At 35.0% G+C, this 26,129-nt stretch overlaps 2 protein-coding genes, 1 long non-coding RNA gene and 1 pseudogene across 3 annotated transcripts; 2 read left to right on the plus strand and 2 right to left on the minus strand.

The window, feature by feature from the left end:
* Nucleotides 1–956: 956 nt before the first annotated feature.
* LOC130494871 (uncharacterized) lies at nt 957–4,620 on the minus strand (annotated as a pseudogene).
* Nucleotides 4,621–11,081: 6,461 nt separating this feature from the next.
* On the minus strand, nt 11,082–11,648 carry LOC108858304 (uncharacterized). Its single transcript, XM_018632255.2, has one exon. It carries the CDS (start codon nt 11,646–11,648, stop codon nt 11,082–11,084), a length of 567 nt encoding a protein of 188 aa, XP_018487757.2.
* Nucleotides 11,649–19,784: 8,136 nt separating this feature from the next.
* Nucleotides 19,785–23,136, plus strand: LOC108860014 (uncharacterized). The gene is made up of 3 exons (XR_001950573.2): nt 19,785–19,921; nt 20,022–20,172; nt 20,255–23,136. It is a non-coding gene; the product is annotated as an uncharacterized LOC108860014 (long non-coding RNA).
* Nucleotides 23,137–24,711: 1,575 nt separating this feature from the next.
* Nucleotides 24,712–25,480, plus strand: LOC108859487 (CLAVATA3/ESR (CLE)-related protein 43-like). Its single transcript, XM_018633392.2, has one exon. The coding sequence runs from the start codon at nt 24,894–24,896 to the stop codon at nt 25,287–25,289; it is 396 nt and encodes a 131-aa protein (XP_018488894.1). The 5' UTR covers nt 24,712–24,893; the 3' UTR covers nt 25,290–25,480.
* Nucleotides 25,481–26,129: the final 649 nt, after the last annotated feature.

Here is a 26,129-nt window from a genome sequence, read left to right on the forward strand (position 1 = left end):
GAACACATGCTGGTTTGCATATCTCCACACTTGTATGTCCACTTTACTCAAAGAATCATCTGTATGCAGGATACTCAGAGAATATATCCTATCGTGTCACAACATATTGAGGAACGAGAATGCTTTCCTCCAAACGTAAAGCGTGGTCCGGGGAGACAGAAGAAATCAAGATGGCAATCTTGGTTGGAGCTATCTAGGATGAGAGGACACAAACCCAGGAAGAAACACAGGTCACAGAGATGCTCAAACTGCAAGGAAACTGGCCATACGAAACCACAATGTACACAACCAGTTGACTAGTTGTCCAGACGACCTAAATTTCAGTCGTCCAGTCTTGATTACCCGTCCAGACGACTAATTGTTAAGTCGTCCAGTGTTTCGTCTACCAGATAACCTTCAAGTAAGTCGTCCAGAAGACCTTCTACTAAGTCGTCCAGTGTGTTTATTTTTAGACTACCTTCTACTATCCCTTCAAGTGTATTTTTTTAGACGACCTTTTACTAAGTCGTCCAGTGTATTTTATTTTTAGACTACCTTCTACTATCCCTTCAAGTGTATTTTTTTAGACGACCTTTTACTAAGTCGTCCAGTGTATTTTATTTTTAGACTACCTTCTACTATTTTTAGACTACCTTATTTGTAAGTCTTCCAAACCTACCAGACGACTTATTTGTAAGTCGTCCAGCTGGAAAACCATCCAGACGACTTATTTGTAAGTCGTCCAGCTGGAAAACCTTCAAAACAACTTACTTGTTAGTCGTCCAAACCTACCAGACGACTTATATATTTACAAATCTATACAAAGACAAGTTCAAATAAATCATACACAAGTTAGAAAATCTATACAACGACAAGTTCAAATACAAATACACAAATCATACACAAGTTAGAAAATCTATACAAGTTTCACAAAAAAAGAAATCTATACAAAGACAAGTTCAAAGCCATACACAAATCTAATCATACATGCCCACGAACATACCACCATCCTCATTATCTTTCAAATGCTGATCAACAAGCTCCGTCCATATAACCACCGCCATATTATCCCTCATAGTCTTCGCATTGGACCTAGCAAAGTCTTTAGGGCTAAAGGGGACCCCAAGAGCATGACATTCAATGTACTTTAGAGCGTACACGCCACAATCACCATTGTTGGCCGTGGGTACATCTTTCAGCCGTCTCTCATATGTGTATCGCTCCAACCCGTATTTGGCCCGTAATTCGTCGGTGGCTCCGCACTCAACAAGCATATAAGGGACCATCTCGAGAAAAGGCTCCATTATCTCATCCCATGCTTCTGGTATGCTAGATGAAGGTATGCTGTCCCAGACGACTATGTGCCTCTTAGAATCGATATCCAAATAGCAACCCAATGTTTGTTGTCCAAGTTCACTGGCGCATAGATATCATCAATGTCCTCCCCCCACTTCTTGTTTGATTGGCAAAATGAAGGCATTGATCCGTCATAAAAACTCGACACCTCACTAGGTAGCATTCTTCCTAAACCTTTGTGATCAGGTGCCGATGCTTTCAAAAACAGATACTGGTCTCTCCAAGACTGGGAAAGTTGTGATCCAGGAAGCACATTCGCTCGCTCCGGAAAGCTTGTGGGTTCTCCTGATACCTCTGCCTCAGCACATTCATCCAAGCATCTATATGCTGCATATAAAATAATACAATTAGAACCTTCCAGACGACTTATTTGTAAGTCGTCCTGCTGGAAAACTTTCCAGACGACTTATTTGTAAGTCGTCCAGATGGAAAACCTTCCAGACGACTTATTTGTAAGTCGTCCAGCTGGAAAACCTTCCAGACGACTTATATATTTACAAATCTATACAAAAGACAAGTTACCAGACGACTTAAGATAAGCAGAAGACTTACTACGTCTTCTAGCCATGCTTTGGGTGTCCGGAGTTTTTGATACCACCAAGTTGGTGATGTACGTGGTTTCTCCTCTTTCTTAGTGAAATAATCACTGCAAACAAAAAAGCAATCAGTTTTGGTAGACTAAATCAAGCTATTATGGGTAAAGCAATCACTTACGGATCAATTTTCAACCAATCAGCGAGCTCCTTCAACTTAGGTCTGTTTAGTGTGGGAAATTGATTATACTTTCCCACTCTAAGGAGTTTCTTTCTCTCTGCCGTATAAGGAGATATCTGCGTGGGAGCAGGTTTCTTCGTTCGTTCACTCCTTGCACGCACAGAAGCAGTGGGAGCTGTTTTGTCCAATACAACCAGGCTCGGTTCTGAAACTGGAACGCTTGGATCGGTGGAAGCAAAGCTCGGTTGTTGATCGTTGGAAGTGAAGCTCGGTTGGTCAGTGAAAGTGAGAGGAACAATCTCTTTGGAGGTGACACCATCTGCTTTATCCTCCGGCAAGATCTTATATACCGAGATCGCCTCATCTGCTGTATCCTCCGGCAACAATCTCTGCATTAAAAGTTGCACACAAGTTAACCCTGGACGACTTAAATAAAAGTTGTCTGGACGACTAGTTGACCCTGGATGACTTAAATAAAAGTTGTCTGGACAACTAGAAGACCCTGGACGACTTAATTCTTGTTGGGAGAGGATTTGATACTAACCTCTTTGGGCAGAGGAGAAGGCTGTTTCTTTTGAGGAGTAGGCTGTTTCGTTTGAGGAGAAGGCTGTTTCTTTTGAGGAGGAGTAGGCTTTGCCTTTTGAGGAGTAGGCTTTTTGGTTTGAGGAGCAGGCTGTTTCGTTTGAGGAGTAGGATTTGCCTTTTGAGGAGCAGGCTGTCTGGTGGGAGGAGTAGGATGATTGGTTTGAAGTGTAGGCTGATCCTTTTGAGGAGTAGTCTGTTTGTTACTAACCCCGGTTTCTGTGGCTTGAGGGGTAGGTTGTTTGTTACTAATCCTGGTTTCTTTGACTTGAGGGGTAGCCTGTTTGGTTAGAGGTGTAGGGGTAGCCTGATTGGTGACACCAACCTTCTTCTCCACAGCTTCCAATCTATCGGACATCTTCCTAATCTCCCTGATGCACTTCTTAAACCCATCTTTCATCATGTCACCTAAGTCACTTCTTAAGTCCTTGAACATATTTTCCAACTCCTCTTTGGTCACCCAACTAGCCTCTTCTCTAGCCTTTTTAGGAGCCTCTTTAGGAGCCTCTTTACGAGCTTTCTTCCGAGGTCTCTGATTGTCTTCCTCCTCCTCCTCCACCTCCACTACAACCATCTCTTTGGCTCTTTTCGATGGAGTCACAAACTTAGGTTTTGTACCAGTGACTTCCCAACAATCCATGGTCCACTTCCACGGTCTCCGATCATACATGACTTTAATGATGTTCTCCACGGGCACGTCCTCAACCTCAGAGTCCCATTTTGGCCACATTTCACTAATGTCCTTCTCAACAAAGTTGATCACGCGGGTCTGCAGTAAATAGAAGAAGAATAGAGTTAGATATTTGAAACAAAATACTAAATAGACGACTTAATTATAAGTCATCTACTAAGTCGTCCAGCTGGACGACCTTCCAGACGACTTATTATAAGTCGTCTACTAAGTCGTCCAGCTGGAAGACCTTCCAGACGACTTATAATAAATCGTCTACTAAGTCGTCCAGCTGGAAGACTTTCCAGACGACTTATTATAAGTCGTCTACTAAGTCGTCCAGCTGGAAGACCTTCTAGACGACTTATAATAAGTCGTCTACTAAGTCGTCCAGCTGGAAGACTTTCCAGACAACTTAATTAAGTGAAGATGGAAAGGTACCTGACTCAAGATAGCAGCTTTCATGAATCTGCGGCCTCTGCTGCCCTCGTAAGCCAGAATCGGTGGAGACGGACTGTTTGCTCTGGGACTACCAATACTAGCACCCAATCCCGGAATAGCTGTGTACGCCCAGACCTGAAGAACTTGTATAAACCCATCCACGGTGTAACAGCCAGTAATATCTTTGTTCCACAAAGAGTCCATCAGCACCTTAAACGCGACTCTCCCCCATGGATAATTCTCAAACCGTTCTAAATCCATCACTAGCCTTGCCAGAGTAGCTCGTGTAGCGGTTGAAAACTTTCTCCCTTCAATGAATCCAGTGAAGATGGAAAGGTACCGAGTCGCTTGCGATCTTCCCTGGACCAATCCCCGCATCTCTTCAGTGCTGCTATTATCTGATCAGTAGTTGGCCCAGCTTCCAGATGAACTCCCATCATCCCCCAGAAAGAAACCATCTCTTTGGTAACTTCACATTTTGGTGTCTCAAGGTCCTCGATGTACTCGCAGTTTAGACCAGTGATGTTTTCAAACTCTAACAGTGAAAACCTCGCAGGTTCTGGACCAACGAGACACCACATCTCGTACTTCTTCTTAATGTCCAGCTTTAAACAGAGAAAGTAGTGAACCAGCCTTGAAGCCCAACCAAATCCCTGCTCCTTGAACTTGATGAAAACTCACAATCTCGACTCCTTGAGCTCTTCAAATTCATCATCAGTGAGAGCTTCCCTAAGAGCAGTATGCAACTTCTTGTTATCCGTATGATACGAAATGCTATTGTGGGGTTCTGGCTCTTCCCCTAATGTGTATAACCTACGGGGGAGTTCTGGAATATCCATCCTTTTTGTCTGCAAGATAATCAAAGACAACAATAGAAGTCAGAACACAAGCTAAATCAATCACGCCTTAATTGTTACTCCAGACGACTTATATTAAAGTTGGACGACTTTCCAGACGACTTATATTTAAGTCGTCTGGAAAGTCTTCCAAATGGACAACTTATATTTAAGTCGTCTACTAAGTCGTCCAGTTGGAAGACTTTCTAGACGACTTACTTACAAGTGTTCCAGTAGAAAAATTTCAAGCGGACCTGATTAGTCGCAGAAGGAGTTGGAGTACTCGTCATTGTGGTTATAGATTTGAAAAAATAAACGTGAAACGGTGAGAATGAGTAAATTGAAAGAGACAACGTTTTATGTTCATCTTTTCCTCGAGATTGATGACTTACCGGCGTTAGGGTTTACAGAGAAACGGCGCTACGGTTTACAGAGAAGAAGCGGCGGCGCTAGGGTTTAGAAGAAGCGGCGGTGCTAGCTAGTGTTTAGAGGAAGCGGCGGTGAGAATGTTGGTGAGCACGGTGGCGAGGGCGATGGTTTGTTCGGAAATAGTGGAAGCGGGGCGCTAGGGTTTAGAGGAATCGGCGGCGCTAGGGTTAGAAGAAGCTGCGGCGACAACTGTGAGAATGAAGTGAGATAGATAGCCGACGTTGAGAACGATGGTTTGTTCGGAAATAGTGGGAATTCGAATCGCCTTTGATATCGCCGGTGAGAGAGAACTGTTAGGGTTTCTGAATTTCGTGGAAAATGAAAAAAAAAATCACCTTATATATTGGATAAATAATCCGGTTAGCTTTAAAAGTACATTGGTAAACTTTAAGGTTTGGTCCGGTTTAGACGACTTATTCTGGCTGATAATATATATCAGACGACCTAATATTTAGTCGTCTGCGCACAGAAGACTAAATATTAAGTCGTCCAGACCCTAAAACGAACCCCTAAACTAAAATGACTAAATTAACTTACTAACCACGTTATAAAATCAAATTATACTTCAATAGTGTTTACTATACACAGAAATGAACACGCTTAGGTAATTTTAAAAATTTTCAAAAAACGGTTTTAATGCTTTCCAAAATCTAACCCTAAGAACACATACAATACTACAACATATGTTGATGAAACATAAACTAAAGAATATCATAACTCACTACTTTCACTCATCTGGGCTGAAAACAATTGAAATTTGTTATATATTAATTTATATCTCTTAAGACATATGTTAATTACATAATTCCAATTTTTCACTTATCAAAATATTTTTTACAAAATTTTTAAATTATGTTTAAGAATAACTGTCCAGACAACTTTAAGTTAAGTCGTCTGGACGACTTATTTTCAAATCGTCTAAACAGACGACTTGCAAGGGGTAGAAACGTAAAAAAATCCGTTTTTTTGTTTGTTCATAAGGAGATAGTTGTAATTTCAATATCCTTTTAGGTTACTTTTGCCTTTGACCCAAGTTGGAGTATTCTTTTGGGTTTGACTCCAAGTTTTGAGTCACACTTGGTAATTCTCCCTTGATATTTTTTGGATAAAAACACTTTTATCTTCTTCATTTATACAAATAATATACACAAGTGGCAATCTATAAGTTAGTAACCTGAACCGGTTACGTATAAATCAAAATTTACATTTTATACAATTTAAATATGTTTTTATCAATACCAAATATATAATGTACAAAACGTAAAGTTTATGTCTAGACCGAACCAATATAAGATATATTTCATTTAACCAACCATTCAAATTATTATTTGTGGATTTACCAAAATATGGTATATGAAGAGAATATTCTAAAAGTAAAAATAATCCTATTATCCTATTTGATTCCGGTTCGATTTTGATGTATAAAAACCTAAAAATATTCAAATACTTATACAGTTAACTATATTATGACATATATAAAATATATATTAATAATCATGAAAATATCAATTTCTGAAAAAATAGTAAAAAGTTAACATCCGCACAGGCGTACGGATCAAGCTCTAGTTTCATCTTAAATCATATCTATGCCCAAAACGGTACCAAAACAGATAATAATATCATATTTTCGATCATTCTACTGAGCTTTTGCTTTCTTCCCATGGCTTCTTTAGTATATTTGGAAAACATGAAACACAAAATTTTATAGGAGTTGAAAAATCCCTTCTAAATAAGACATATTGTTCAGACTTGGTCTATACAAATGAACATCATGTACTCCACGTTGTCAAAAATAATAACGCGCATATTAGACGAATTCCAATGAGACACCAAAACATCAAATTTGATCTTATTTTATCTCCAATAAAACATTAAAAATGACATTATCCCACCAAATTTGATGTAGAGTAAATAGTGTTATATCAAATTTGGTGTAACACTATTCATTACACCAAATATATATATATATATATATATATATATATATATTTATTACATTTCATTGAATAGTATAATTTAATTATTATTAATCAGTTCAAATTTGTCTCAATTATAATTATTAATCAGTTCAAATTTGTCTCAATTATAATTATTAATCAGTTCAAAATTTTAATTAAACATATATATAATGTATTATTTATAATTTTAAATTATTATTTTCATGATAAAAATATTTTTATTTTATTTTCAAGTAAGAAATCACTAAGTTATTATTACCATTTTTATGTTGTAAAAAATAAAACATCATATAAATTTTATATTTATTTTATTTTGAAATAAGAATCACTAAATGATTATTATTATTTATTTTATTTTAAAATATTGATCATAATTTTTATTTAAGTTATATTTTATATTATTAAATTTACCAAACTTTAAAATAAATTTTTTTTATTTTATAATATAGTTAAGCATGTATTACTAACTAATACAAATTTTATTAAAATAAATATATTATCTTGTTATGTTCTTTTCATAATTAATTTTTTAATTTTTAATATAGTATATTATATAATATAACTACATGTATAATATTCTTAAACTAAAATATAAATGTAAATAGATTTTATAAAAATATAATTATGAAAATTTAATAAAACATAATATCAAAATATGATAAAATAATTATTTATGAATTTCAAATAATAAAAATAAAAAGTATCAAAAAATTAAACAATATATAATATAAATTTTAGAATAATATTTGGTGTTATAGTTGAAGATAACAAAAACTGTTTGATACCAAATACCAAATTTAGTGTAATTTTAACACTAAATTTAGTGTCATTGTTGGAGATGCTCTTAAAAGTGATTTTTTTTAGTTTGTAAGGTCCACCGAGACGTGCTATGGTTGACAATATTGGTGTGATTTTGACTGAAAACAAAGATTTGATAAACAATAAAAAAAATATGAAAAGGAGATAACTATTTTATCCTATATTATTTCTCTGGAAATTTTAGACCGGATTTACAAAGAGGCAAACCACACAAGTACACTGAAAAAAACACATGGAAGTGAATAGAAAAAATCTAGAAATGTGTGGCTTGTAGCCACTTTGTAAACAGTGTAACTAAGAGTAATCCTTGTTGTTCAAAGAGATTCAAATGGATATCTAAAACTCATATTTTAATAGTTAAAAAAGTGATGATCATTTAATAGTATGATGTGTATTAAAAAAAAAGACTTTTTTTAGTTCACTTTATAAGGTGAACTTTTACGTTCACCAACCAATAAAAATTTGTTATTTTAGATCTAATATATTTTAATTAAAGAAACAAAATAACTTGTCAAATTATATTATTTTTAAAATAAAAAAGATTAGATGAATAAATAACAATAGTTGTCAAAAATATTATTTTTTAAAAGATATTATTTTTTAAGATCTAGTGTTTAAGTTTTAAGATTTATAGTTTAGAAGTTATGCAGATGTTTAGTGTTTTTCCAAGCGTTTAGATTTGCCTAAGGATTTAAGATTTATCCAAAGGTTTAGGGTTTATGATTAGAGTTTAGGGTTTAGTGTTTTGTTGACAACATTAAACTTTTTTTTTAAATTCGTTTTTTATATACTATTTTTATTTATTTTTAAATTTTATTTTGAAAACATAATATAATTTGACAAGTTATTTTGTTTCTTTATCTAAAAAATACTGGATCTAAAATGACAAATTTTCATTGGTTAGTGAACTTAAAGGTTCATCCTAAGGGATGGACCCAAGAATAACTCTTAAAAAATTCATAACAGTGTTATTAGCTGACACGTGTGTTCTCATCAGTGAGTTATATTAGAGCATTATCATCCAGTCTTTTAATAGACTTCTCGGATTGAAAATTAAAAATAGTAGAAAGAAAAAACACCATTTCATAGTTTCTCAAAATGGTTTCAAATCTTTTCTGAGAAATGGTGTTTTTTCTTTCTACTATTTTTAATTTTCAATCCGAGAAGTCTATTAAAAGACTGGATGATAATGCTCTAATATAACTCACTGGTGAAATTTATCCAATCCAATGACACAAATAAAACCCTTAATTTAGGTAAGTAAGGTCCATTATACTTCTCGTAATTTTGCATACACATGGTACACGAATCCTACGAAGTTGACAAAACTTATGAAGTACTCAACAAATCTTCTTTTCTGATTTCCAAAAAAATTACCAAAAGTTTCAGCATAATTTATCAATCAAGTTACTATTTAATTTCTCAGTTATATGTAATGGGTTCAAGCAAGGGCGTACCTATTTTATTGTTTTCATTTTTTCTACAAGGGCCATGTTCTATAAATCGCCTTCACCTCTATAAGCCGGAGCACGACATTGCCCTGTGGATCGGAGCAAGGTTTTTTTTTCTTCATCAAACGACTATTTTATTACTCAAATTTGAAGTGATCTGGATAACCAGACCGGAATAGAACAATCAAAGTAACACAAAGATCGATTAAAAAACAAGCACGTCATAGCTAATGAATCAACAATCACATTAAGCCCTCGGGATGTAGCAAATCTTAAAGTCCGAAAAACACATCTTGATGGTTTGGATAATTTCCAGTTCAGTAGAGAAATTTGGCCATGCTTGAGGCTCTGCTATCACTGCAATAATATCATTGCAATAAGATCCTTACAATCTGTGCCAAATCGTTGGCATATAGAATGCGGCAACATAGCCTCCATTGCCTATTTTAGCACTTCCAGTTCCGAGTGTAATGATGATTCGCGTCTTCTCATGTTTTTTGTCCCCATAAGTTGAATATTCCCTATGTTATCCTTTCATCCCCATCCAACTCCACTAAACCGGTCAGTAGAGGTCCAAAAACCATCCACCATACATATTTCACCTAAGCTTAAGACTTGTGGCTGTTGAGTTGATTGAGCCTGTGGGCCAGTCGGTATAGTCTCTCGCGTTGTGCCATGCCTGGCATTCGCTCTCTGCATATCTGACTAGCTCCGCTGGATCCTTATCTATGCCCTGAATAATTTTTCGTTCTGAGCCTTCCATATATACCAGATTACCCATGGATAAGGATCCATGTCATTTTCTAGCTCCATGATGATATTCTTCCTCCAAAATAGATAGTCCATATTGGTGAATATGCTGGAGATAGGGAATACTTCAAGATTTGATGGCGTTGATGAAAGAGCCCATGCTTGTAAGGCCGGTGGACATTCAAAGATCGCATGAGTAACAATTTCTTCTGGATCTCCACATCTTGGACAATAATTATCGCATCTCATATTACGCCGAACCAAATTCCTTGAGACCGCCACATGTCCTGTTAATAATTGCCAAATAATATGTCAAATGTTTTGTGGTGCATTAACTTTCCAGGCAAAAGCTTGAAGCTCGGTAATACTGGGTTGGAGAACTTGTTTCTCCTCATTGTATGTCATTACATTTGCAGCTACCCAGTATCCAGATTTGACTGTATATTGTCCGTTCTTGGTATAACTCTAGCAAAAAAGTATCTCTTCGATGAGTAGAGCTTATGGCCATACTCTGTATCATTGGTATATCCTCCTGGTCAACATACTATTCCAATAGTCATACATCCCACTCCTTTGATTCAATATCTATAAGGCTACTAACAATCATTTTTGGATTTACTACTGGCGCTATAGCCCGAGCTGGTCTTGCTGGCGTCGAGGGAATCCATGGGTCCTGCCAAACATTGATCTCATATCCCGAATGCAATTTGTTTCTAATACCCAAGAGTAAAAGCTTTCTTATCGCAATAATACTTGTCCACACATAAGATGGGCTATCCACAGAGCCTATTCGCAAAGGCGAACTCAGGCGGTAGTACCTACCTCGAAGTACTCTAGCAACTAATGAATCTGGAAATTGAACAAGACGCCATAGTTGTTTTGCTAAGAGGGCTAAATTGAATTCATGGATCATGCGAAATCCAATTCCTCCTTCTTCTCTAGGTGCACACATCTTATCCCATTTCGCCTAGTGAATTCCTCTCTTCGATGAGTTTGAGCTCCACCAAAACTGTGCAATGGCACTTGCAAGGTTTTCATATATCTCTAAACGGAGCAAAAAGCTAGACATGACATATGTCGGCAAAGCCAGCAAAAATTATTTGATCCATACTTCCTTCCCCCATTTTGAGAGCCATCTACCCGTCCAACCATTCACTCTGTGTAATAGTTTGTCCTTTAAGAAGGCAAAGAGCTTACACTTGGACCCACTGATATCCTCTGGGATTCCTAAGTAGGATCCCATTTCCCCTTCATTTTGTATTCCAAGTGTATCTTTAATCAGTTGTCGCTCATTTGCTGGAATCCTCTTACCAAAGAGCAACGAAGATTTATCGAAGTTAATACATTGCCCGACGCTCTTCCATATTGGTGGACAAGCGCGTGCCGCTCTCATCCTCGTTATCTTCCCTTGATTCTCTGCTTGATTAAGAAGGTTAACGAGCGCTTCCGTGCATAGAATAAATATGAAAGGAGACAGAGGATCTCCTTGTCGTAAACCTCTCTCTAGGGTAATGTTTCCCCGTGGTTCCCCATTCATGAGGACTTTGTACTTTACCGAGGTTATGCATCTCATAATCCAGCTAATCCATACCTCCGAGAAACCCATCTTCCTCATAATAGCCTCTATGAATGACCATTCCATCCTGTCATATGCTTTGCTCATGTCTTTTTTTATGGCCGTCCTCTTCACTCTACCTCATGGCTTCGTTCTTAGCACATGAAACATTTCTTGGGCTATCATGATGTTATCAGTTATCTGTCTTCCAGCAACAAATGCAGATTGTGTTTCAGATATCTGTTGTAAAAGTACCTTTTTAATCTTTGGCATAAGACCTTAGATATTATCTTATAACTGACATTGCATAGACTGATAGGTCTAAACTTTGTCATTTCATTAGGCTTATCCCTCTTAGGGATCATGCAAATATTGGTATCGTTCAATCCCTGCGCCATTGTTTCGTCAAAAAGAAATTGATTAACCATACGAGTTAAATCATCTTTGACTATGTCCCAAAATTTCTGGTAGAAGAGGGCCGTCATTCCATCTGGTTCAGGAGCTTTTTCCGGATTCATGGCAAATAGAGCTAGCTTGACCTCCCATTCAGTTACTGGACCTGTAAGATCCTTATTTATTGCCCCAATAATCGTTGTCGGGACCTCTGATAATGCTTCAGCAATATCTTCCGGGTTTGAGGTTTCGAATATCTGTCTAAAATAGCTAGTAACAATGGCGACTAGTCCTTCCTCGTCCTCTACCACATTTCCATTTTCATCTAGGAGTTGTGTGATTCTATTCCTCGCTCGCCTCTGCTTCACTAGTGCATGAAAAAACTTAAGAGTTTATATCCCCTTCCCTTAGCCAGAGCACCCTACTCTTCGGTTTCTAAAATAAATCCTCTGCCTTACGAGAATTAGATAACTCCTTTATAGCTGCTGCTATCTCCTCAGAAGAAGCATTGTCATCTGAATATAGCCCTTCCACCTTGTCCTTAAGCTCCTCCAATAACTTTTCTGAATTCACATTGTTTTGAATCCTCCATTGGCTCAAAGCTCTTCTACAACTAGCAATGTGTTCCATTATATTTTCTTCCGAAGGCAGATCTTCTGATTTCCATCCTTCCAGTATTACTTGCTTAAGCTCCTCATTATCTAACCATCGTTTGTCAAATTTGAATTTCTTTTTTCGCCTTACTGGTTTGGTTAGGATATCCGCTAGGACCGGACGATGATCCGAGCCCCAAAGTCTGAGATACTTAACAGCTGTGTGTGGAAACTTCTCATGCCAATCCTCACTCCCCACTGCTCAATCCAGATGGCATCTGACAGTTGCTCCTCTTGATCTTTTCCCCATCCATGACAGCATATTTCCAGTAAATGGAAATTCCAGCATACGATAATCACATAGCATTTTCTTGAAAGGCAAGAAAGAACTATCGGAGCGTTTTCGTCCTCCCTCCTTCTCACTGTGATCAGTAATTTCATTAAAATCACCTATCATGAACCAAGGTCCATTTCGTGTTGTTGAGAAACGCGTAAGACGTTCCCATACCTGATCCCTACGTTCTAAAACAGGGTCTTCATAAACAAATGTCATAAAGACTTTTATTCCATCAATAACTACCTCAATGTCAATTATTCTCTTATTTGAAAATAAAACATTAAAATCATCCATAAATAAAAGAGCTAAACCTCCGCTGAGACGAAGTGGCTTAACGTAAACAAACGATCAAATCCTAGGTCGACCTGAATGTTTTGCAACACTCGCCTCTTATTCTTCATCTCAGACAGAAACACTAGTCATGGGTGATGCTTCTGACACATCTCTGTAAGGTGTCGAACTGTGAGGTCGTTCCCAATCCCTCGACAGTTCCAACTGAGTGTCTTCATGGATAATGGTGTGATGAGTTTTTGGAACCCATCATTCCATCACTTTTTGTCGAACCACTTCTTTCCTTCCTTGAACCCTCGTTGTGACGCCTTCACTTGCTTGATTCTCTATCCTTATGGTCCGTATGAGCTCTGTGAGACGAAGCTGAATGCTTACGAGGCGATCCCCGACGAAGGATCACAAATTTTCTATGGAGGCCCAATGAACCACTCGCTTTAGCTCCCTGCTTGCTGCTATGCGCCGCTTTATCCCTATTACACGCAGGTCGTGCAGTCACCATTGTAGTGTCTTGTTGAGGCCTGTTTTCATCCATCTCTTTAGGGTCCAGTCCTAGTAAGTCATCTTCTTACACCTCGCACTCCAACATTCTCTCATCTTGTTGTTCTTCAATCTCCATATCCTTGAGGGCATCAATAATCTGTCTATCTTCCACCATTGCTGAGGGCTCTTGGTCATCAAGATTCGTAAAAGAGAGAGATCTAGTGATATCCTTAGAGCGTTTTGTAACATTATCCTCCATAGCATGCTCCACTCGAGATGGTGTTACAATCTTACTTGCCAACCTCTTGGTACTGTTGTTCCTATCAAAGCTTCTCTCTTGCTGTTCCGTTGCATCCTTTAAACCTTTTATCATTACTTCATGCTCTTGTTCATATGAAACATTAGCTCGGTTTGCCTTTTCATGTTGAATAGGCATTGATAATTCAACATTCTGCTTCATTATTGGCCCCTTCTCATGCCATGTGAGCTCTTTTATACGGTCATAAGGACCTATATTTTCTCGAGAACCCCCATAGCGATTGCTTCTGCTGTAATCATCTTGACGTCTCATGATCCTATCACTATGCGATTCCTTAGACTGTCGAGGGTAACTGTTCAAAGGCGTATATGTGTTAGCGTTTGCACTCTGGCTAGGTAACGTTAGAGCCTGTTTGGCTTGATCCACTGCTCGGTATAAGCCTTGGCGAGATGGCTGGTGAAGTCTCTGCTCCTGCTTCTGTGGTGGTTGCATCCTAGAGAAGATGTCCGGCCGCTCAGCTTCAGCCTGAATTCGAGGCCTGATATCCAAGGATGGACAATACTACTTCTCATGGGTGAGCATCCCACAAGTAGAGCTGTGCTTTAACAACATCTCATACTTGATCTCAATAGTAACCTCATCTCCATCCTTTGACTCCACCTTTTCTTGAGAACTTAAGGGGACGGCAAGAATCCACATCCACAAGCATGCGACCCTCAATTATCTCCACAGAATCGACATGAACTTGTCATATTCTTGAACCTATGTTTCTCAAGCTTTTCTCTGTCCACAAATGCAAAGGTAAGCCAACAACTTTAACCCAAAAAGGAATGTTCTAGGGATAGTTGTCATGAACTATAGGTTCCCAACGCACCAACACGAACATGCAGAAATTGTAGTAAAAAGGACTATGTCGAAGGACGTATTTGAGGTCATCTTCCGTATTGAAGTTCAAAAGAAACTTCCCGTTTCCCAAGTCATTGGCAGTAACTCTATCTTCCCGTTGCACCGAAGGTTGTAAGTGGTTCAGTGATCGTTGTTTTTGGGGACCCTTACGTCAATGAACGTGATGGTGCAGAGGATATCAAGGTTTCAATGGAAACCTCAATCTAAAGCTTCAATCTCAGAGTAACAATACAGCAACAAGGACGCACAGCAGGGATCGCGAGAGCTCAGAGAGTTGTGATCGTAATCATCAAGAGAAGTGTTGCCGTGATTATGATCGTCGAGAGGAGCTTTGCCGTGATCGTCAAGTGGAGGAGCCCCACCATAGGAACATCAGAGGGTCACGAGAATTGCAAGGAGTGTGGTAGTCTCCCTTGAAATGATGCCGAGATCGTTGAACTAAGGCACTGCATCGATGGAGTCCCGATCAGAAAATCGCCATCATGTTCTCCTTCTTCAAATAGCGGATAGGGTTTCCAATCACATGGATCGGAGTAAGGTTGAGAAACATAGTTTTTTGATATATATATATATATAAACATAGAAAAAGTCCTAAACTGGTTATATAATTAATATCAATACTATTAAATTAGGATCATAATCTATTGATATACGATTATGTCCAACTAACTATTTAATCTTTCATTTTTTGTCATATATAAATATAAAGATAACTGTATAACGGTTATATATTCACAATATTGAAACACCCACTTTTATTAAATTCATAATAAAAGCAAACTAAATTGAATGACCACATAACACTATAATAAATATTAATAAATTTCTTCCTTAACGTAATATATAGCTACATTTATCTGAAACTTAAGAAGTATATTGTAATAAATATTAAATATTTCTGAATATATATAATATTAATATATAAACCGATGGAAATATATTTCTTAAGTTTGTTTACTATAAAATGAAAATTTAAAAGTTAACTAATATTAATACTAATTAATGGTGAAAGTGGATGAAATTTAATTTTTATGATTGATAGGGTTTAACGTGTTTAAGTGAACTTTTAACGGAAATAAAATTTCAAATAAACTCTTTTAGGTTATTTGATTAAAATTATTTATTAAATGTGATTTTATTTATAGTTAATAAAGACCATATTAACCTATTACATACACACACAAATATATATATAGTAATAGTTATTTGCACAAATATTTTTCAAATATTTTGTTCGGTTTTCGGTTCGGTTGGGTTTGATATTAGTTTTTGGATGTAACACTTAAAGAACCATTTGAATATATAGACCAAGTCTAACAGAATACAAAACTTTAATTTCCGGATCGATTCCAAAATCGGATTTTTTTGATACAAATATTTTTGACTAATTATGTTACAAGTATTAAGAAAATATAAATGTAATAAATTTTAAGAATAAAGTTTAAATTTTTTTCTTCTAAAATACATATGGCACAAGTGTAGAGTTAAGCAACTTGACATATTGAATATAGTTACCAAAAAATATATTAAATTAAATTAATCTTAGATAAAATATGATAACACAATTATAAAAGTTAAATTTCTCTGAAAAAAATTTAAAAATATATAATTAACATTCTAAGAGATTTTGATGGATCCAAATCTAGTTATTAGTTAAAATAGAATAATGTTGGGGTCAGAGGGAAGACGTAAAAGAGTAAGAAAAAGAGACGAAAGAAATTGAGACAATGACAAGAAGAAAATGGCGAGTAGGGAGTTTTTTTGTAAATGGCTTTAATGGCGAGTGAAGTTGAGAAGAAACTGACTCACAAGACTTGGGTTCACCTCACTCTCTATGGTGAGCCTTTAAATTCATCACTTCCCTAATAACCAGTTTAAGTGCCAACTAGATTAATGATTAAAAGATATTAAATAATTTTTTCAAAAACTAAAATAATTAAAAAAATAAATAGTGTCAATTTTAATAATGCTAATGTCACTATCTAATCCATAAAATCAAACTCTATACTCTAAATCCAAATTCTAAACCCTAAATTGTAAATTATAAACCCAAACTCTATAACCTAAACACAAATCTTAAACCCTAAACCCAAACCATAAATCATAAACCCAAAAACCTGAATTCTAAACCCAAACCTATACCCTAAACTCAAATCCTAGACTCTAAACCCAAAACGTAAATACAAAATCCTATACCCTAAATATTTAGATTAATATTGATGTTGTTCTTTTGAAATTTAAGGTTAAGAATTAAAGTTTGGATTTAGAGTTCATGGTTTGGGTTACGGTTTAGGGTTTGGGTTTAGGGTCTAAGGTTTGGGTTTAGGATTTATGGTTTGGGTTTAGAGTCTAAGATTTGGTTTTAGGGTCTAGACTTTGAGTTTAGGGTATAGTTTTGGGTTTAGAGTTTAGATTTTTTGGTTTATGATTTATGGTTTGGGTTTAGGGTTTAAGATTTGGATTTAGGGTATAGAGTTTGTGTTTATAAGTAAAATTTAGGGTTTAGAATTTGGATTTAGGGTATAGAGTTTGAGTTTATGTATTAAATAGTGACATTAGCATTATTAAATATAATATTATTTATTTTTTAAATTATTTTGTCATTAATTTAGTTGGCAATTTAATTAGTTATTAGGGAGGTGGTGAATTTAAAGGTTCACCATAAAGATGAATCCAAGTCTTGTCCGAAACTGATTTCGGGTTTTTAATTTTTTACTTTTTTCGCTTATCAAAACTTTTTGCTTTTCTTGATTAGCATGCACAACTATTATTCATCTTATTCGTTTAATAAGAGAGATCATAGAGTGATATGAAGGAAATATCTCAATAACCAAAGTTTGAATTACCACACTAATATTTATAAGGATTCGTTTATGGTTGTGAAACAAGGCATGTTTTCTACAAACTAATTCCTTATAGTTTGACTGAGATATCATTATCCGTCAGAATCATCTCTAAATTGAGGAAGTTTTTTCTCAAAAATTTTGATATCTTCCAAATAACTTGTAAATGTTGATTATCTTTCTGATCTAAAACTATTTTCACCAATCAAGAAGAATCTGTTGCAAATGTGACCTAAAACTGATGCAAGTTCTTTATACACTCCATTGCGTATATTAGTGCTTCCATCTCTGAGTAAATAGGTAATAGACTTGCCATAACATTCCTTGTTCCCATCAGTCCATCAAAATCTCTTAGAATGTTAAACCAATTATGCCTTGAATACATTACAAGAAAACACGCCTATCGTAAGAGAAATTTGCGAGAGAAAATTTTTCATATAAATTTGCAACAGATGTGCAACAAAATTGCAAAAAAAATAAGACATTCGCAAATCTCTCGCAAATTTACGAGGGATTTGCAAGAGAAGTTACAGTTTCTTTGCAAATCCATCGTAAATTTGCGAGAAAATATTTCTCTCGCAAAAATTTGCAAGGAGTTTGTCTGTATATCTTGTTTCCTCACAGATCTCTCGCAAATTTGCAATGGATTTGTAAGGAACATGCATGATATGTACATTTTATCACATATTTCTTCCAAAATCAAATAAAATTAATAAAAAGTTATTAATTAAAATATTCAGTGTTCAACAAGTACATCGATAAATATTTTTGGAAACTTAATCAATATCAATCAACTAAATATTCACGGGATAAATATTTTCCACACTTGAAATAATAGTACAAAGTACTAAACATCAAAACTCTATAATTTATACAATAAATACACGTTAATTAAATTTCCAAACAAATTGAACAAAATTTTACGTTAATTATTTCAAAACATAAATACAAAATACATGTAAGTCTGCCAAAAATATACCAAAACCCCAAACTAAACCCTAAAGTCATTGAGTAATGAATTTGCAAGAGATCCCTCACAATTTCCTTGCTAATTTGCGTGAGAATCTAAACGCTCGTAGATTAGCAAGGGAATTGCAATGTATCCCTCACAATTATCCCTTGAAAATTTGCGACGGATTCAATTTCTCTTGAAAATGTGCAAGATATTTGCGAGGGATCCATTGCAATTCACTTGCAAATCCATGTTTCCAAACTTAAACGGTTTGGGTTTTATCAAAGATTTTGATGTCGGATAATACATTTTATAGAATCACTTATTGTATAATGTAAGTCAAAAAAAAATTTCAAAAATTTATTAATCATGGTTATGAACTTAAGTCCCAACACTTGATTTGTTATTACAATACAAGTAATAAACATCAAACCCTTATAACTTATATAATTCATATACGTCAACTAAATTTCCGAAAAATTATAAACATATTTTCATATTAATTATCGTTTTTGAACTGAATCCCATGCAAAATCATTTTTTCCAACTCAAAGACTATATCTAAAACCCTAAAATCTATATATAAACTCTATACCCCAAATCACTAATCTAAACACTGAATATAATATTTTCAAAATTTAAACAAAAAATCTTAAACTTAACTTTAATTTTAACATTTCTTAAAATTTAGTCCCAAAACTTAAAGTTATACTTCAAACACTATATTCCAAACCATACACTTATAACCCTAAACCTTACCCCCAATCATAAAATTCAAAACACCAAATTTAACATTTTCAAATTTAATCACTAAAACTTGAACATAAACTACTAATTTAAATTTAGAACTTTTCGCATTTATATTTTCAAATTAGTTTAAAAAAAATTAAACTCATACTTTAAATCTATATCTCATTACATATTTTCTTAACTCCAAACTTTTTAATCATAAATATAATATTTCAACTTTAAACTTTTAATTATCAAACCCGAATTCAAATATATTTAAGTTGCAATTATATTTAAAGCAAATCATAAAGCAAAACCATTAATATAATCCTAAACTCTGAAAAGGAGTTGATAACATTTTGTGACTTATCTCTGCTCTCTCTTGTCATACGTATGCCAACAAAAAAAACAAATTTATAAAAAAATCTCATTGGCTAATACTTTTTTCATACAAGGATTGACAAACATTCATTTCTGACCGTTGGATTACACTTTAATCAAATGGACCACATATCATCTGTTTTTCTTCTCTCCTCTTGATCTCTCATCTTAATCTCTCAATCTCTCTATAGCTTCTCTCAATCTCTGGACGAAATTGGTAAAACAAAGCTCAATCTATCATCACTTGTATCTTCTTCTTTATCTACATTGTTTATCTCTCATCGCTTGTCTTCTTCTTCTTTACCCTCCATGAACAGGAGGCTTGGGTGGAAGAAGGACAAAAACAAAGTTAATGGCTTGGAGGAAAACGACGACAGTGAAGTGCAGGAGCAGCAGCAAAGGTGGAGGCACAGCATACTCGTCTCGGTTGAGCTCTCTGTTGGCTTCACCTACTCACCACCATCAAAGGTCAACTCACTTCGACTTCCTCCTATCTCTGCTCTCTCATTCTCTTCTTCTTCTTATATATTTGTAATTGTTTTTTTTACAGATCTGAGAAGCAGTAGTGATGAAACAGGAAAGATAAGTATTGTCGCAAATTTACAACGAACCAGTATCCGTCGCAAATTTGCAACGAACCAGTTTCCATCGCAAATTTGCAACGAACATTTTTTATTTGCGAGTAAAAATTTGGGAGAAATATATTTTCTTCGTAATTCCCTTGCAAATTGCGATTTGCAACGGAATTGCGAGGATTTTTTCCCTTGCAACATACATGTTTTTTTATAGTGATAAGAATCTTTATTTTTTCACGAATCATCGATGAAACACCATTTTTCTTGAGTTACTGGAAAGTTCATGAACTCTATTTGTTGTACTGCCGCTGTAAGTTTAGCTCTTGTGTCTCAACCCAAAATATAGATTCTGTTTCTACTAATTTGAGCGTATTTCTAGGATCAATGTCCGAATTACTAAATATTTTGTTATTTTTCTTTTCCAAGTGTACCATAAAATCTAGGGCTTTTTGCAAAATTGACTCAAAACTCAAAGTCAAACACAAAACTAACCTCTCCTTTTTTTATCTTTCTTTTGTCCTATTCACCCTACATGTTCACATTATTTACGAAAATGCCATTAACTTCTTTTTTTTTATGTTTTTTCAAAATGACAATTTTACTCTCTCAACCTCATCATCTTCAAGTATTTACAAGATTGCCATCGCTTTCAATACCCCAACTACCATGAACAATCAATTTGAAGCTCTTAATGCACCTGAAATCGATTTACTGTCTCTCTCTCTATTGTTATATACTGAAAACAACATTTCTTTCACTTTGTCTCCATATTCATCCAAAAAACTCAAACTTTTGATTTTAATTTTTTTTGGTTGATAGAGACATTCAAACTTACTATTCTTGGTGGGTTACTTTCGTTTAAGGTTCTGGGTGTTTGGAGAAGACTTCTGTGTGGTAAGGAAGTCATCTCACTAATTTAATATATGAAATTGAAAATTTTTCCAGATCTGTCCGCGTAGAAGACTTACCTGTAAGTCGTCTGGCTGTAGAAGACTTATGGTTAACTCTTCTGGACAAAGAGACGACTTACTTGTAAGTCGTTCATCTTTCTTTGTTTAGAAAAAAAACTCGAGAATATCCTAGAGAATGTACTAGTAAGTCGTCTTGGATAAACGGGTTACTATTGCATTTGACCGAATTGTGTTAGATATTTGACTTTTCCCAGACGACTTACTAGTAAATCGTCTCTGGGGAAACCAAAAAAATAAATATTTTATTAAAGCTAGACGACTTACTTGTAAGTCATCTTAGGTTAGTTTTGCAATTGGAAAAAAACTTAAATATTTATTTTCTTGCAGACAACTTACTTGAAGGTCGTCCAGTCATAAGACTTACTTAAAGGTCGTCCAGGATAAGTAAATTCGTCCAGGATAGGTAAAGTCGTCCAGATTTTATTCTGAGATTCTGGTCAAACCTTGCTTATCTCAGACGACTTCCGTGTAAGTCGTCTATCTGGACGACTTCCGTTTAAATCGTCTGGGAAAAAATAAAAATTTCAGTTTTATTTTCGAATTTTAAACTATTGAGTTTTTTGTTTTCTCAGGGACGACTTACTAGTAAGTCGTCCAAGAAAAGTCAAATTTCTGACACAATTCGGTCAAATACAAAAGTAACCCGTTTATCCGAGAAGACTTACAAGTAAGTCGTCTGGTGTTTTTTTTTAACAAACAAAACTGGACGACTTACTTGTAAGTCGCCCAACTTAAAGTCAATTGCAAAAATGACCTCTTCGGACGACTTACTTGTAAGTCGTCTAAGTATTCCAGACGACTTACCAGTAAGTCATCTGCGTTAATGTTTAGTAAACTTTCATTTTCTCCAAAACTAGAAAGACTTTTTAACATTTTCTTATTAATTCATGTATATTAATCAATATTGAAGCTACTAAATTAAATTTATAACATAATTGGTGATATTTAAGAGTTTACCGACATCACTTCATGTTAATCAAAGTTTCAAGCTAATGTGTTTTTATTTTTGATTTTTGGCAGATGATACGTCGGTTACCTGCAGTGTATGGAGAATGGTTGTGGAAAGATGGCTGTTGGGATTTTGTGGTTGATGATTCCAAAGGAGCGAGAATGTTTTTTTTTGAGTGAAGGTTCGACACATGCTGAACTTGTTGCAATGGCTGAAGAGATTTTAACTTGGATATGAGCATAGAGTTTGTGGAGATAAGTTACTCAGTACCAGAAGCAATGATGCAAGATATGGCTCCAGATACCCCTCCTATTCATGTTTCCAGTGATAGACAAGTTGGATACTTGCTCGAGATAACCAAAACGCACGGAGTACGGCTTTGTGTATCAAGCCGTAGCAAGATGAGAACGGTTAGGAAAGGGAAAAAGTTAATGAAGCTGGTGGAGAGGAGGATGATAGCGAGGAGGATGATGGGGAGGAGCAGGATGAGGAGGAGGATGATGGGGAAGAGGATGATGGAGAGGAGGATGCTGATATATGTGATGTTGCTGAAGCGGTCGAGGATGGTGAGAATTACAGTGTTTATGGAAAGGTCAAAGATGAGGACTCATAAAAAGATGAATGTGTTTTGAAGATTTCAAAAAAACATATGCTATTGAAGGAGAAAGATTTCAAAGAGACAAGTTACATGTCAACCAGAGTTTCGTTAGGAAGAATGCATTGGTTTCGGAACTGCGGTTGACAGCAGTAAGACGTGGATTCACCTTCAGATTATACAAGTCATCGAAATAAGAATTGGTATAATTTATATACTTTTAAGGATGTTGTTTTGTATATGGTTACTTCCTACTATTTTTTATTTGTTTATCGGTTTTTTCTTAAAAACTTTGTACATTTTTCACGACATTAATAGGATCCAAATATTACTAAAAGTAAATGTGGTTTAGTCTAGATGACGGCCACCCATGACACTGAAAACATAATTTTTTTTTTTCTGAAAACATAAGTTAGTTGTAGAGCTCTATGGACCTGCAAAGACATGTGATTACTAAATAGAATTATCGCTATTAGAATAAGTTATATACAATCTGAAACTGATAATAATACATTTTACATCTCTTGTTTTTTTATCTTTTTTCAGACATACCCATGTGGTCAATTGACTCCTCGACCAGACAAATCCTGTTTGTCAAGAAATATTTAACTACAATTATTTTTAATATTTCAATCTTTTCTACAAACTGTCATAAGAATATAGATATGACAACTTTTTATCTTGTAGATAAGTAATTTACATTCTAGAATACGGTTTGCGTGATATAATCAACATTTCTCCTTCTCCTCCAACAATATCTCGTCGTCAGTTTTGACCATGTTCCTATTTTATTGTACATGTTCTTCTTTACATCTCCCTCGGGTAGCAAGAAATATCATTTTTTGTGCCTAATTAATAGCATCAATTTAATTCTCAACGCTAAAGATACTGCACCTATCTTGGGAATGCAACTCATGATTTGATATTTTCTTTGCATACATTTGTAGTTGGACCACTCCATTATTGTATCTGGGGCTGGGCATTTTATCCGTTAAATTTGATTCGATTCGTTATCCGTTGCTATTCGATTCGAAAATTCCGAATATCCGTAAGCTTTCGAAGCAAAGCAAATACTAAAATTCAATATCCGTCAAAATCGAAGCAAATCACAAATATTAAAATTTTGGGAAGCGAATATCCGATCCAATCCGTCAATATATAAATACATGTATATTTTGATTATATTTAAAGTTTTAAATGTATAAAATTATATAATTATTATTCTAATATATTATTTGATAGATTCTATTCATATTATTACTTATATAAAAGTATTACATAAAAGGAAGAGAAAATATTTACGATAATTATAATTTTTTTTTAAGTTTTGTGTTATTATAATTTTAACTAAGTTTAAAAATTTACAAAATATGAAGATTCATTGCTTTTTTTAATTTTTATCTTTTATATCATGCAAAAAATATATTTTACAAAACAAATTTGTATCAAATTTTTAAGATTATTTGTATTAATCAAAACAAATGAGAGATCCGTAAGTATCCGCGAATATCCGCAAATATCTATTTATTTTCCGGATATCCGTTTTTCCGAATATCCGTATTTTTCCGAAGCAAAGCAAATCGAAAAATCAGATATCCGTAACATTCGAAGCAAATCACAAATACCTTCAAAAACCCGAATATCCGATCCGTGCCCAGGCCTAACGACTCTTACATTTATAATTTGGACCATATTCTTAACCTAACTAACCCAGGAATAAACAAGAATATATATCAAAGTAACATGCATGCGACAAGAAACCTGAATCAGTAAATCTATAAAACATAGTATAACTGAGAAAAGGTAAAACATACGTACTGCCTACTAAAAAGGTTCTTATTTATATAACTTGTAATTACAACACCGTATAAGCTTTTAATCAAAACACCGTATATAGGTATTTCGTTGAATATATATCAGCTATTTCATTGTTACCCTAATATATGAACAAAAATTAAGAACAAAATAGAGACATGGATAACGACAGAGACAGGGACTCACTCAAAATGACAAATGAGTCAATGACACAGCACGCCCGTCACCTCCCTCCGGCTGCTCCAGCTCCACCACATTAAAGCTCACACAGAAAGAAGAGAGAGATGAAGTTTTATGAATATAACACTCTGACCTTCTTCTTGTCTTATCACAGACAAATCTCTCACGTTCCTTTTTCCTCATCCAAACCTTTATCTATCTCTTCTTCAGCACCATCTCTTTACTGTATGGGTTGTCGAGATATTCTGCTGACTTTCTCCGTTGCTCTCTTACTCATCTCTCTGTTTCAGATCTGGCTTTTCCGGGAAGGACAACTCCGGGAACGGTCAGAAGACAGCCAGGTTGGAAAAGACGGGAATACCCTCGCCTCTAAGAACAAGAAGGACGATGATGTTCAACGTCTCTTCCAAAGGTACTTCAAGGATCTAAACGATAGCAACCGTCGCTTTGAAGATTCCTACAGACAGATCCCTAGCTCCCCAGATCGCCTCCACAACTAGCTAGTTCCTTAAGTTTTTTTTTTCTATTCCTTTATTTTCTTCCATCTTTTCGACTCTTATTGTCCAAATTATCCTTGTTTTTTTACCTCACTTGTTAAAGTATGTATTCTTAAATAAGAGAATTTTGGTAATTCACATTTGAATGACAATTGTTAGCCATTGTGTATATCAAAATCGTTTTTTTTTTATCATTTCAGAATTCTGAAGAGATCTACTAGAACTCTAGAAGTTATGACAATATCTCTTTATGATTGATCAGTTTTTATAATTATTAAAAATGTATTTATATAATAAACTGTTTTACAAATATTAATATTATATTATTCCGAATCTTTAAAGAGTTTATTTACCATTATTGAAAATGCTTTGAGTTTGTTGGTTCACCAAGTCCATATACTTCTACATCTTTACAATTTACTAATGCAAATCCATGTTTGATAAATGCACATTCTTTAAATTAAACAAAAACTTCCATCTCATTTTTTAGAAGACAAAACTTAGGTTTACTCTCTATAGTGAACTTTTAAATTCATTTCTCTTTTAAAATCAATCAAATTGCAACATAAACTATTAAACAAAAATATTGAATTAAAATAAAATAGGAGTTGTTAAAAAAGCTAAAAAGAATAACGTCAATTTTAGCGACAATAATATCGTCAGTCAAACCCTAAACCCTAAATTTTAAATCCTATACCCTAAGTTATAATCCTAAAATACCCCAAACCCATGTCCTATATTTTAAACTCAAGGGTTTTGAGAGGAGAAGTGGAGTAGTGAGGTAGGCCTTGAGGTAAGACAGGGCTAACACTCACTTATCGGTCCACTGGAAATCTTTGGGAT

Source organism: Raphanus sativus, chromosome 5, assembly GCF_000801105.2.
Source record: "Raphanus sativus cultivar WK10039 chromosome 5, ASM80110v3, whole genome shotgun sequence".
NCBI classification, from domain to species: Eukaryota; Viridiplantae; Streptophyta; class Magnoliopsida; order Brassicales; family Brassicaceae; genus Raphanus; species Raphanus sativus.